This window comes from Haemorhous mexicanus, chromosome 2, assembly GCF_027477595.1.
Source record: "Haemorhous mexicanus isolate bHaeMex1 chromosome 2, bHaeMex1.pri, whole genome shotgun sequence".
In the NCBI taxonomy this organism is placed as follows: domain Eukaryota; kingdom Metazoa; phylum Chordata; class Aves; order Passeriformes; family Fringillidae; genus Haemorhous; species Haemorhous mexicanus.
The window spans coordinates 20138568-20151372 of record NC_082342.1 but is presented as its reverse complement, the minus strand read 5'-3'; the positions used below and the strand labels follow the sequence as shown (position 1 = coordinate 20151372).

At 40.8% G+C, this 12805-nt stretch overlaps 1 protein-coding gene across 2 annotated transcripts; it reads right to left on the bottom strand.

Annotated features, from left to right (window-relative positions):
* Window positions 1-1360: 1360 nt before the first annotated feature.
* On the bottom strand, window positions 1361-11770 carry TAGLN3 (transgelin 3). 2 transcript variants are annotated; one of them, XM_059837793.1, is made up of 5 exons: window positions 11655-11770; window positions 11075-11256; window positions 10047-10221; window positions 5451-5553; window positions 1361-1917 (listed from the first exon to the last, which is right to left on the bottom strand). In XM_059837793.1, the coding sequence occupies exons 2-5, from the start codon at window positions 11252-11254 to the stop codon at window positions 1776-1778; spliced, it is 600 nt and encodes a 199-aa protein (XP_059693776.1). In that variant the 5' UTR covers window positions 11255-11256; window positions 11655-11770; the 3' UTR covers window positions 1361-1775. The 2 variants fall into 2 exon arrangements, with proteins under 2 accessions (XP_059693776.1, XP_059693783.1); XM_059837800.1 differs by lacking the exon at window positions 11655-11770 and having other exon boundaries at window positions 11075-11276.
* Window positions 11771-12805: the final 1035 nt, after the last annotated feature.

Genomic DNA, 12805 nt, shown 5'->3' with positions numbered 1-12805 from the left:
AGAGAGCTGTCAGAACAGATTAATCTTCATTTGTTACCTGCCTAGATATTACGTTTTCAAGCCTTCTTGGAAGACTTTCATTAATTAAAAAGAAAAAAAACAAAGAACCCACAGCATTCATTTATCATGTTTCCCTTCCCTCTTGCTTTAGGGGAAGAGGTGAATGGGCTTTGTGAGTGAAAGCCCAGAGATAGTCAATAGCAAGGAAACCTGCATAGAAAATAGTGTGCATCCCTCAAGTATGTGTGGGGAACAGCCCCAAGGCAGTTGTGCTGACTGGCAAGTCAAGTACTCAGAGAATGCTCTGTTAGCCTTTGGTGGCCAGGTGACTGTGTTAGCCACTTCTTCTCTTGACATTCCAGCAAACTGTCTCTAGCCACATTTACAGCCCTTCATAAATGAGCATAATAGACTATTTGAATTTGAATGGTGGGTGTTTTTCAGGTCAGAAGCATTCTGGTACTTTATTTCTTGCTTTGCATTTAAAACACAACTTGTTTTGTTCTTTGCTTGGTATAGTGGTATAGTAGCAACTATCACAAGATGAAGCCTGTTCTCACCTCTGTCTGACAGACTGTTTATTCACAGTGGAGAATTCCCTAAGTTTGGAGACTCACCTGCTGGTGGGTGTACTGAGTTTGGCTGGGTGTTGTGCTTCGGACTGGGGACTAAAGAAGTTGATAACTCACCAGCAGTGGCTACTGCTGAACTGCCTGCACAGTACCAAAGTCTTTTCTCTTTCTCATTCTGTCCCCACAACTGTGAGTGGGCAAGAAGCTGGGAGATGCACAGCTTAAACAGCTGACCCCACCTGGCCAAAGGATATCCCATACGTATTGTGTCATGGTCAGCAGCAAAAACTCAGGGAAGAGGAAGAAGAGAATAAGTGTGGTGACAAGTAACCACCATGCATGCTGAGGCCATGCTTTCCAGGAAGGAGATAAATGTTTGCCTACCAATGGGAAATAATGAATTAATCCTTACTTTGCTTTGTTTTCACACACGGCTTTTGCTTTCCCTATAAAACTGATCTTAGCTTGCTCCACAAGTTTGTGGGCTGTAGATGACGCAGCATACTAGGTCAAGAAAAATCTGAGTTAAATTGGCTGGGACTATATGAATCAGACTCAGTGGATAATAAAATTTTTCTTCTTTTTAGGAAAATACTTTGGATGTGCCTTTAGACAAACACTAAATTGAACATGTAAAACAGACTGTAAACACTGTAGCAGGGAATCACTCAGAGAGTGCTCTGGGTTAAAGATAAGAGAGATTGACCAATGAAAATATTTAACTCATCTGCACTGTAGCATGTGGTTGGTTTCAGTTTTTACCTCCTTTAAATAATGAGTCTTTGAGGTATCTTTATTTTGTCTTTATTCTTCAGTCAAACAATATCATCACTGATTGAAGAACGAGGCTACTGGTTGAAATACAAGTGCAGTGTGAGACAAATATGGAAGATAACACTTTGCAAATAAATTAATACAGAATAATTGTCTTTGCATAGTTCAGAAGTGAAAAGTAGGAGGCAGCAGTGCGCACGTGCTGTGAACTGACACACACCACCACAAAAACCCAAGTTCCTAGGTGAACTCTTGCAGCTGCAAAGAAAACAAACCAAACCAAAAATACCCCAAACCTTAGAGAGCACTAACTATTAAAAACCAGGCAGAAAAGGAACTAATAAGCATTTTTTCTTTTTCTTTTCTTTTTTTTTTTCCTTAACAGACCATGCTGCAGAAAGAGTGTTTTCTCCACAGACAGAGATGCTTTCAGATAATCTGCCTTGGCATCCCATAGCCTGTCATACCCGACTGTGATGCTCCTTTGTTGCTGCCCATCTGAAGGCCTATTACATTCTGTCCCTGCCGAAGCTGCTCTTCTGAAAATCCTCGTCGATTCTGCTGTGCTTTCCTGGTCAGATACACACAAAAAAAGCAACATACATACATACATATCATCATTCTGTGTAGGATCATCAAATCACACAGGGATTGAGATCATGAAAATCAATCTGAAATTGGCTCATATCCCTTGTAATGCATTATGTCATTTGCCCCATCCTATGTGCTGGACAGTACTGGCTGGGCTAATTGCTTTCCTGCAGATAGAAGTAATGCTCTAGTCAAACCTACAATACTTTAGACTTTTACTGTCCCTGTTATAGCAGAACCCCAAGGGACTTCCCCAGAAGGTGTGACATGTAAGCTATTTATGCAATGTTGTATATAAAACACAAAACAGGGTAAATTTGTGTTGAGCACTATAGCTCTTAACAGCTGTAGTCCATGGGATCTGATCCATGAGACTTACCTGTGCTGTACTACAAGTTGATACCCATCTAGAGCAACAGTAAAAACTGTTGTAATTTAACTCAGTGGAGTAAATAAGAGCAGCAGTGGGTCAGAGAAGGGACTTGATCATTTTTGCAGAGGGGACATTGATTGTAGGCAGGACAGAATGTTTGCCTTGTTGCTATTTCCAGATCTCTCACCTCCTAAGCAATAGGCTTTGCCCATTGCACCTGTGTCTTAACTGTATGACAGTTCCTTACCTTCTGTTAAAACATACTGACCACTTTTGTTCAGTGTCCCTGGTCTCAAAAGCCCTTTGGATCAATGAACCTTTGTTGGAACATAAAATAAGCCTTTTTCTCCCAGAAAATAGCATTGAAGGCCAAAGTGGCAGCTAGGCAGAAGAAGAAAATTTTGCACTCTGCTGCCTTGCAAGAAACTGCTCATCTTGGATTCATCTTTCATTTCTACTAGGTGGGGAAAGCAATTTACAATGGAGAAGGATCAGCCTGTTGTTATCGAATGAGCCATATGAATCGGTAGAGTCCCAGACTGAGGGAGGCTTTTCATCTACCAGACTCTACTCCGACATGGGTAGAATCTATTTTCCAGCTTTGTCTGTTTGTCCTGTGATTAGGTTACAGGTTATGCAGCAATATGGCATTGAGTTATAGTTCCCTTTTCCTTCCCCACCCCTCCACTAGATGAGAATACTAGGTTAGGTACCTGCTGTGATTGAAAACCATCAACATGATCCTCTCTATGAGGGTGAGATCCTGCACTGTGCTGACAACCCTGGCTCAAAAAGCACTTAAACCCTCTGTTAGGCTCAGGGTGTTCAGGAAATTGCAGGAGACGAACTCACATCCACATGAAAGCCCAGCAAAGTGGAAAGGGGACAAAGATCCACAGGACACCAGGGCTGACCAGTCATTTTCCAGAATGAGTCCTCAAGTGGTGAAGTATAGATTAGTAAGAGGGCTTATAGAGGCCCAACACAGGCTCTCAGATCCCACAGCTCTTGGCAGAAAACTCACAGTTTTGGGGGAGGCACACAGAACTGCTGTGCCTCAGAAAGCAACCCCCTCTCACTGCCGCTTAATTTTTTTCTACAGAATACTTACACAGGCAGCAAAACTACTGCCAGGATCTTCATGAGAGAATGTTTTTAGAACAACTCCTATTACTTAATTGAATCTCAGGTTCACTGTGTCTGCCTCTATTTTAATTTAAAAAAACAGGAAAGTATTCTACTGTTCTTTTCTCTTTCCTCCTAGAATTTTTTGCTATGTTGATAAGTATTTCCACAGAAAGTCAAAAAGTAATTAAACCAGGGGAAAAAAGAGAACTGCAAAGAACTGCAAAGAAGAAATAAAAGGAGAGACTAAAGGATAGCCTGGATAGGCTAATAAAAGTTAATCACATATATGGCTTGGACCATATAGTGTGATTTTTACCATCACAAGCCCCACATTTAGTATATGATGGTCTTACAGATAACATGTACGAGATTTGTTTTCAGATGAGTGAAAATGGCCTTAACTGAGACTAAGAAAAGAGATGAAGGCAAGTCTACTCACCTGCCATGTCTCACACTATGTCAAGTTCCGTTTGGCCTGTCTAGCATCACTCTTACCTAAAACTGAGCCCACCAGATCTGTCAAATTTTTGTGCCAACTTTACACTAGTGGTTGTGTTTGCCAAGCCACAGAATAACAAACAGCTATGGATCCATGAACCTTGCTATGCGAGGATGGGGATATCAGTCTGATGGCACTGGGAATGTCAGACACTGGCAACAGAAAGTTAAATGGCTTACTTCAAGTGTGGCATTATCCTAATCACTGTAGATCCCTGCACGGACACGCTTGCGTCATTTGATACTGGTCTCTCAATTCAACTTAAGGTGATTAAGAATCACCCTGAAAGCTCTGATTTATGAGTAACACTGGGTGGCAGTGAGCTGGTTTGGTCTGCCTGAAGGGATAGGGAAGCTACTCAGGAAACACCTCCTGACTGGCAACATGCTGTAACACTGGCTTTCCTTGAGGCAGCAACAGTAACATGGTATTTCACAGGGACTGCAATGGATATGGGTTGGCTATCCAAGTAGTTTGGGCTGAACAGACAGCTAGAAGAGAAGGGAGGTGATCACATCTTCATGCCAACAAAAACTTATCCCACCCCACAATTAAGAGTCCAGATGAAAATTAAATTTTCTATGTGGGGCTTTGTTTTAGTTACATAAAACAAATAAGCCCGTCTGAGTCATAGTGATTTCATGTCTGGTTTATATTAAAGAATGTAACTGGATTTGAAATAAATTTTAAACTTAATTATATTCCATAAATATAAATCTACTTGCGCGGTGTATTAAGTAAATGTAACCTGATTTCATTAAAACAATGCACAGGAGTTTGCATTTATTCACCTGATATTCAAATCTCAGATTTGGTTTAACCAGCTCAGTGGTTAAGACAAACAAAGTGAAGTTTGCTTTATTTTTGCTGAGCCTCACCTAGACATCAGAAAATTCAAGCAAAGACAAGCAGTCAGAACTCTTTTTGCTAACCTGCCTTTGACATTTCTGTGTAAAAGATACTCTTGGATGGCAGAAACTTATGTCAATAATATGCGTGTGGGGCAGGAGAGTAACTGCAGGAGGATTTCCTTTTCTTTCTGTACCTGCTTTACAGCCTCCCTAGCCAAAATAAATGGAACTTCAGAACAAATAAACAGCTTTGCCAAGACAGAGACTTCTTCACAGATAAGCAGTGGTCCCCAAGAATAAAGAAGGCTAGGAAATGAAATAATTTTGGCTGGATGAAAAAAGTAAAGAGACTTCATGCCTTCTCTTGCTAAGTGAAGGGGTTGCTACTTGGGGGTTCATAGACATCCTTAACAGCCTTGTCTTCCTTAGTCTTTCTGCCTGCTATCTGATGTGAGAGAGCAAACCTGATGAAAAATGTTTGCCCTTTGCACCTTCCATCTTCCCATCTCTAGCCTCCAGAGAAAAAACCCTCCCTATTACAAGGAAACTTGGGAAATATTCTTCCCTTCCTTTCCCAATAAATTTCCTTAAAGCCTAAAGGCAGATGATATTACCAGCTTCCCAGGGAAGACAGCTCTGAGCAGCTGAGCTCTGGACTTTACCTGTGGAACCAGGACGGATCTCCTTTGTAACAGCCATCATCCTTGGTGACCGCCAAACTGCCCAAAGCCATTAAGGTTCTCTGCACTGCTGCCATGTCCTTCCCTAGAAAGCCAAACAGTGAAATTAATGTAGGAAATCCTTGCTCAACAAATAGCTTGGCACACTGAAAACCAGTTTTATCTAATGTATTAATTAACTCCCCCAGGTCCCTGAAGATGTGCATTAATAGAATTATAAATGCTATGTTACCATTGCTGAAAGGAAAGTACTGACATGCAAGAGCTCATTAAAGTCAACAAAGGGATGGAGTTAAAGCAAAACTTAATTTTTCAGGCATTTCCAGGTTTTCAGGCCTTTGATTATTTTAATGCCTTCCTCCATACCATTTTAAGTCTGTAGAATCACTTTGACAAAATTTTTTCCCAAGGAGAGATTATTTTGGTATGCAAATAATGGTAATATAGTCAGTAAAGTGTGGCTGAAGGAGAATAGTGTGTTAAATAACAGCTTATTCAGAGTCAGTTTAATCCCTGTGCTAACAGAGCTCACAGAAGTTCTGGGAGCTCCTGTGCAGGTAAATTCTATCAGTCCTTCCCAAATTCAAAGCATCTACTTAAACCTTCCTACTTACTATGATGCTATTCAATTTCATACCTTTAATTTCTCCCATTTGGTCCATTATTTTTCCATGTTCTCCCTCTGCTATCTTACTTCATTCCTCAGTTCAGAAAGTCAGGGCTTGTCTCAGCTTTAGCCAAATAAAAGTTACATAACTCATTACCCAATCCAGACATGCTACCTTTTGGAATACTTTCTAGTGAAAATAAGTTGCAGCAGGTATTTCCATTTGTGTGAGGTAGTAAGTTACTGGAAATCTGCCTTTTGCTTCTCCCTTATGAAATCCTTCCACAAGCATTTCTATTACTCCCCTCACCTCTTTCATTCCAGTTCTTCCTCTTTCCTAAAGTAATGTATCTAGTTAATAGATCTGATTCTGGCTCTTCACATGTGAAAACAAGCAATTCAGAAAAAAAGGAGACACCGGAGACACGATGATAACAGAACTCAGAAATACCTCCAGTGGACCAATATTAATGGGCATCACTGTAGATGAGTTGGAGTGTAGAGGGAAGGGAGCAGTGCACACTCTGTGTTTTTGTAGTGCATCACCCTGATTACAGGCAGATGCAGTCCAGAGCTCTGTAACACAGTGGTTGAAGTGAGGACAGCACACTAAAGCTGAAAACATCTATCAGCTTCCAACTGTGGCTGTCATAGACTATTAAAGTTTATAGAAATCCTATCTGCAGGGGCCCATTTGCTCATAAAATAAATTGTCAGCCCTCCAGAACTGATGTATTTTACTGTATTTAAGGCAGACTGCATCAGAGGGATCCTTGCTGGGGAGGGCAGCCATAGAGCTGACATTCCCCACATGCACGTCCACAGGCGCACCCAGAGGAGCATAAAGCAGGAACCCTGAGAGCTCCCACAGCAGCAGATGTACCATATGCTGTAACAGATGCTACATACAACGTCCTTGGGATGCCTGCTGTATAGCAGGAGAGCAGTGACTGCCTGGGATGAAAAGAGATGCAGAGAAGCATTTAAAAGTGAATCAGCTGAATAATGATGGCAAGCAAAGCAAAAAAACAAAAGGAACAAAAGACAGGCAGTGAAATATGATGATCAGCCTTGCAGAGCCATCTGGCAGCCCCCCCACGCTCTGTGCTCAGCTCTGCTTTATTTGTCACATTTGACAAGTGGGAGATGCTGTAGGGGGAAAACGGAGTAAGTGGGAGCTGAATGACACGTGACAAAGCAAAGCCACAGCTCTGCCCTTCAGAGACTCCTTGCTACATATTATGAGTGCTGTGGGTGAGGGAAGACCTGAATCCAAGTGGTCTTGTGTCACCTGACCTCCTCCAGCAAAGGATACAAAGGGATTGATGGTCAGCATAAAGAAAAAAAAAAAAAAGCAGGGAAAAATTTTAAATTTTCAGTGCAGTCACCTGACAGAAGGGATCACACACCTGAAGCCAGGTTCGACTCTGGTATTGCAGCAAATTGTAGTCAGTGCTTTCCCTCAGCTCCAGTACTTGTTTATTGACAGCCATGTGGGCACCCACCTGGCCCACAGCTTCAGCCTCTCTTCAGGGACCCACACTGATGACTCTCCTCCATGTCAGTGTCCTCTGCAGTGTGCTTTGAATAGCACAGTCTTGTAGAGGAATTTGGCACTGTTTTTAAGACAAGGAGGAAGGGGTCTCTTCTCACTTCTTGTTCCAAGCCTTTCTCTATAGGCAAAACCTATCTGGAAGAACTGCCTCTCCAGGTCCAGAAAGGAGAAGGTTCAAACAAAGATGGAGAACTGCTCTGCAGAGTACTCCTGAAAAGCTTTTTTGTAAATGTTGAAAAAATACTCACTGGCTCACCTGCCTCTTGCCTGCCTGAAAATATATCAAGGAGGGATCTGTAAAAGGCAGAGAACATGTCTTGGGTATGGATCAGGGAAAGCTGCTCAGCACAGTACATTTATGTAAGAAGGGGCCAAAAAAGAGGTGATACTTCCCCTGGATCAAGAAGCCAAAGAGATGAAGAAAAATGCAACAGATGGACTGAGTGAGTTTGAAACAGCCAACAGCAGGTCATATCCTAAAATATTTTCATTGCTAAGAATTTCAAAGCAAAAGCTCATGGAAAATAATTAGTGCCAGGGGAAAGCTGTTTCTCAATAGCACACTTTTCTTTCTCTATAAACATACATTGACATTTCTCTTTCTAAAGAAATAATGGTGTGAAGTGTAGGAATGCTGCAATTATGAAACAGTGAAATAAAGATTGTCCTTTCTGCCCAGCTAAGGCATCCCTGTTCCGACAATTCAGCCCTGAAGCAGCACAGAGGTCAGAGTTACAGTGAGACACAAAGAGCTCCCCCTACTGGAGAGACATACTATGTCATCCCAGCACTGAAAAGAGCAGCAGGAAGAATGAAAAGGGAGTGGGAAAGTGAGGAGTCACAGATTAGCTCTGGGAAGTCTTAAAATAGCAGTGAAGAAAAGCCTCGTATGTCTTCCTCCTAGGTTGAAAATTGTATTTTGACTTCCTGTCCTCTAGGAGTTACTATCTTTTCACCTTATATCTGCTGAGAAAAGGTGATGAGTGACAGGAAATAAGGAGACAGCCACTAGCAGTAAGAGCATTATGTCTTCAAAGCAAGTCCTTTTCCTCGTAAGGATCAATGTACCATATTTTCATATGCATGGTGGGAAGCCATTATGAGTAGCAAAAGACTGTAAAGAATAACATCTGAAATGAGCAATTGTCATCCCTTACAAGTTAGATGGAGTTTCTCTCCCAACAGTCTGCTAGGCTGAGGGGTGGGAAGGTGCTACTTCAGGGAAGTGAAAATCCCTTCATTTAAGATATGTAAAGATAGATTGCATAAAACACTAAAGAATGAACTGGAAGAAACAATTCTGCCCTTGTGCCAAAGGTATGGATTTGTCAAGTAAATCTGGCACTCTGAGACATTTACAGATCCCAGTAACACCATCTGGAAGTACGTCCTTTCCCTCTAACCCATTCATGAAGAGCTCCCTAGTCTTTCATTTCTCCGGCCGTCCTTCAGAGGAGTGATCTCTTCCACATATATTCCGACTGCCTGTGAAAACACAACCCACATTTTTCTCTTGATATATACTACTACACAAAATATGCTGGCCAGCTTTCTCAGTGGATTGTTTCCTCTTTCCACTGTTTGATTCTCATGGAAGATTTTTGACCCTTTCATATGTGTCTTTCACTGCTCTGCAGCTGTCTTTGATCTGAGCGCTTAGCCAAAGCATTGCATCACCTTGTCCAGGGGGATGCAGGATATACAGTGTGTTTGGTTAGAGCACCAGGATGGGATGTACCACCATAGAAACCAGCCCCATGAATTCACAAATGACTCAGCTCTTTAGCAACTAGAACAAGCAGTTTCCATTTCGAGCCTGGGAGGGAGACAGACTTCACCTGCCTTACTGTAAAACCACAGGAGCACTCTGAGTTTTTTTTTGCTGTTGCCATAGTGACCTCTCCTAAAAGACTGTCTCCTTAGAGAGAGAAGGTCAGCCAACATGGCATTAAGCAGTGAGTTTTGTTTCTCATTAGTCATAAATGAACACTAATAAGCTTCACAGAGGCACATATGCTCCTGGGAATGCATTTCTTAGCTCTTCTTAGGATAATTTAAGCTTTGCTTATAATTTGAAGATTTCAATAAAATTTTGTCATCAGAAAATCAGGGCTTTCCATGTTCTTATTAGGAGCTATTTAATTTGAAATAATTAGCAGAGAGAACAGTTATTTTATTAGGCCTGTGAATTTCTATCAGAATGATGGGGTTTTGGATAACACATGAGCTTGGAAAGGTTCTGTTATGCCCTCAGGGTAATATAAATCCCTCAGAGGAAATAATGCAGCACTGGAAGAACATGGTAATGAGGTAAGGCAAACAGAAACAAAGGATAATTACATTAGAGAAGATAAAATGCACATCAAAGCAAAGTAAAATGAAGACTGTAAACTGACTTTCAGTTTATTATTTTTACCTTCCCATAAATCCACTGTCTGGAAAATATCTGTTGTTCTTACTCCGTAGATTTCAGCAGCTTTTAAGAACTGAGATATTTGTTCCATCTGCTTGAAAGCCATTTTTGATTCAGAGATCTTTGCAATAGGCTCATTTCCCTTTGGATGCAAACTGTTTATTAACTTACATAACAGCTGAGAGATAAAGACAGAAACAGAATTAGAAAGCAGGCACCAAACTAGAAGGCAATTTGTGCTCATGAAATGATGTTGCAAAATGCTTTTGACCTGGCCAGTTTCTGTTAGGGACATAATTTCTTCAGTTAAAAACAAAAAAGTGAATTGATAATAATCAAAGTATATTAGAAAAGCATTAAAGCTTTCATTAACTGAGGCAAAAGCATAACCACAGAAATCCTAATCTGCTAGAAACAACAAAGCAATCACTGGTAGAGGTTATATAACAACTGACAGAGAAGAAGCCTAATGCCCAAGCCAAAAATTAAGCAATGTCAATTGAAATGCTGTTAAAGCCACTTTGGCAGAGATTCAATGATTAGCATAGTCTTACAGCTGCTGCAAACAGCAGCATCTGCCTGTTGTTCAATAAATCAATGGAACAAAGTTTTAGCAACAGAATTATTCCCAAGAAGACAGTTATGACACAATCCTGTCCTTCAAATTTGTTATATCTCTTCGCCTTTCCTTTTCAACACTGATTATTTCTTTAAGATAAAAGTATACATCTTGTTTTAAAAAAAGATCTCATTTAACAGCATGAGAGAAAAAGCTGAAGGAATGAGTCATACTTATATATAAAACATGCATGACTCATAAGAATTATAAATATTGTACTGATCTCAGTGCACTAGTAGGATAATTTATATTCTGAGATTAAGACTCTTGGTCAAAAAGAAATAAATCAGATTCTAAGACATATATTTCTGCACTGACCATGAGCTCTGATCAATTTACCTAAATGAGGACAGAACACAGGAGCACTGTGCAAATAAAAACATTAAAGTGGGCAATTGGATAAAACACTCACTGTTCCATCCATCAACCAGGTCTGAAAATGTTGCCTTCCAGGAGGAGGGTGCTCTATCTGTTCTCCACACTGTACAATAATCCAGTTCACCAGTCTAGACTCTAATTCTGCATCGTATTTCTGTTCAATCTTTTCCTGAACTTCTCGGCTTAAGCCATAGCTTGGTCCTCTGTTAGCCATCTCTGGAAACAAGGGAGAACTTACTCAGTGGGCAGAGTCCCAGTCCATACCTTTGAAGTATGCACAGGAAAATTAAAGGATAAAAGAGTGAGCAGCTTGCCCTAAATGTTAGACAGTTGAACAGATGTTCATCAACACTGCAAGTAACTGTATATGCACTGGGTTATAGCTCCAAAGAACAGGGGAGGGATACAAAAGCACAAATCAGCTACATATCTTTTAAAAGGAAGGAAAAAACAGCAGTCCCCCTTGCCCAACCACAGAAACAGAAAAAAAGCAAGATTTAAAACACAATAGGTTTTAAAGAGATGCTTTTACTACATTTACAGAGATTACAATAGGGTTGTCAGATCAACATTACAGCTGCCTGCAAATCCAAAAGCACTTTAAAATTGCCTACCTAATACTTGCTAATAAGAAGAAGGTTGTGCATGGGATCTCAAGCAATCCGATTAAAGACGCAGTCAGAGTCTTCCTCAGCAGAGATGCAAGGATGGATATCCAGAGATCAGCACACTGAAAAGCGAAGATGAATTTAAGAGATGAAGGCTGCCACAATACCCTGCTGCTGCTGCAGCATCATGGTTTGAAGAACAGCGTATTGATTTGATTTTCCTCACACAGAGGGAGGGTCAGAGCAGGGGCGTTGCTAAGAGCCATTAAAGAGACCTGCCTCAGTCACAGCCCAGGGACCCTGTTTATCTCGCCCATCTGTGGTCTGTCTTCATGCATCTTTCCTCAGCCTTGTACTGCTCACCCCACTGGCTCAGATTTACACCACCTAGACTGCATCAACCCAAATTGCATCAGGCATCCCAGTAACAGGCAGAAACACAAATAGAGGCACTCTATTAAATGCATGTGACAGAAATTACCACACATCTAGTTTATTTTTAGTCATAAGCCAGAAACAAACCTTTTTTCTCCCTGTTCTGCACCTCAATAACAGGCTGAGAGTGTGATAAATAATTTTTCCTCTTCACTGTTCAAATGCTGATAAAAAGTTTGAACAAGGGGACAATAGGATGAAAAGTGAAGGAAGAGAAGGCATGTAGCAGAATATTATTATCGCCCTCTCATCAGTCTTTATTAGGCTATCAAATACTGAAATGGTGTCCTGAAAAACAACTCAAACCCCTGAAATTATGGGGAAATCACTGAAAAGTAGCAAAGAACAAGGATTTTACTTTCTGCTGCTATGAGTCAGCTAACCTCCAGTGATAGAAAGGGAGCTATGCTCATGTACAGTCATTTAAATTTCCATTACATCACTCATACAATGTGGAAGGGGAGAGAAGAGTTAAGACGAGACTTTTCTTGTGGTCTGATTTAATCCTATATTAAATAAAATCACTTTGCTTCTTTCCGAGCTGTGCAAGACTGTCAAATATCTTTCATTCATGCTGCATTATCCACCCTAGTAGGAAATAGTTTCCTTTTAGCAAATGATTCATGTTCAGCTTGATATGCAAGGAGGTTGATAAACCCAAGATGGACACATAATAAGTTTGGTGAACAAAAGTCCTGCTGCTGTATTCAGAAAGGAAAAAA

Coding starts and splice junctions, on each gene's coding strand:
- TAGLN3 (XM_059837793.1), bottom strand. CDS start 11,254: ATGGCTAACAGAGGACCAAGCTATGGCTTAAGCCGAGAAGTTCAGGAA. Junction 10,222..11,074: donor CCTGGTTGATGGATGGAACA/GTGAGTGTTTTA, acceptor TTTATCTCTCAG/CTGTTATGTAAGTTAATAAA. Junction 1,918..5,450: donor GATCCGTCCTGGTTCCACAG/GTAAAGTCCAGA, acceptor GTATCTGACCAG/GAAAGCACAGCAGAATCGAC.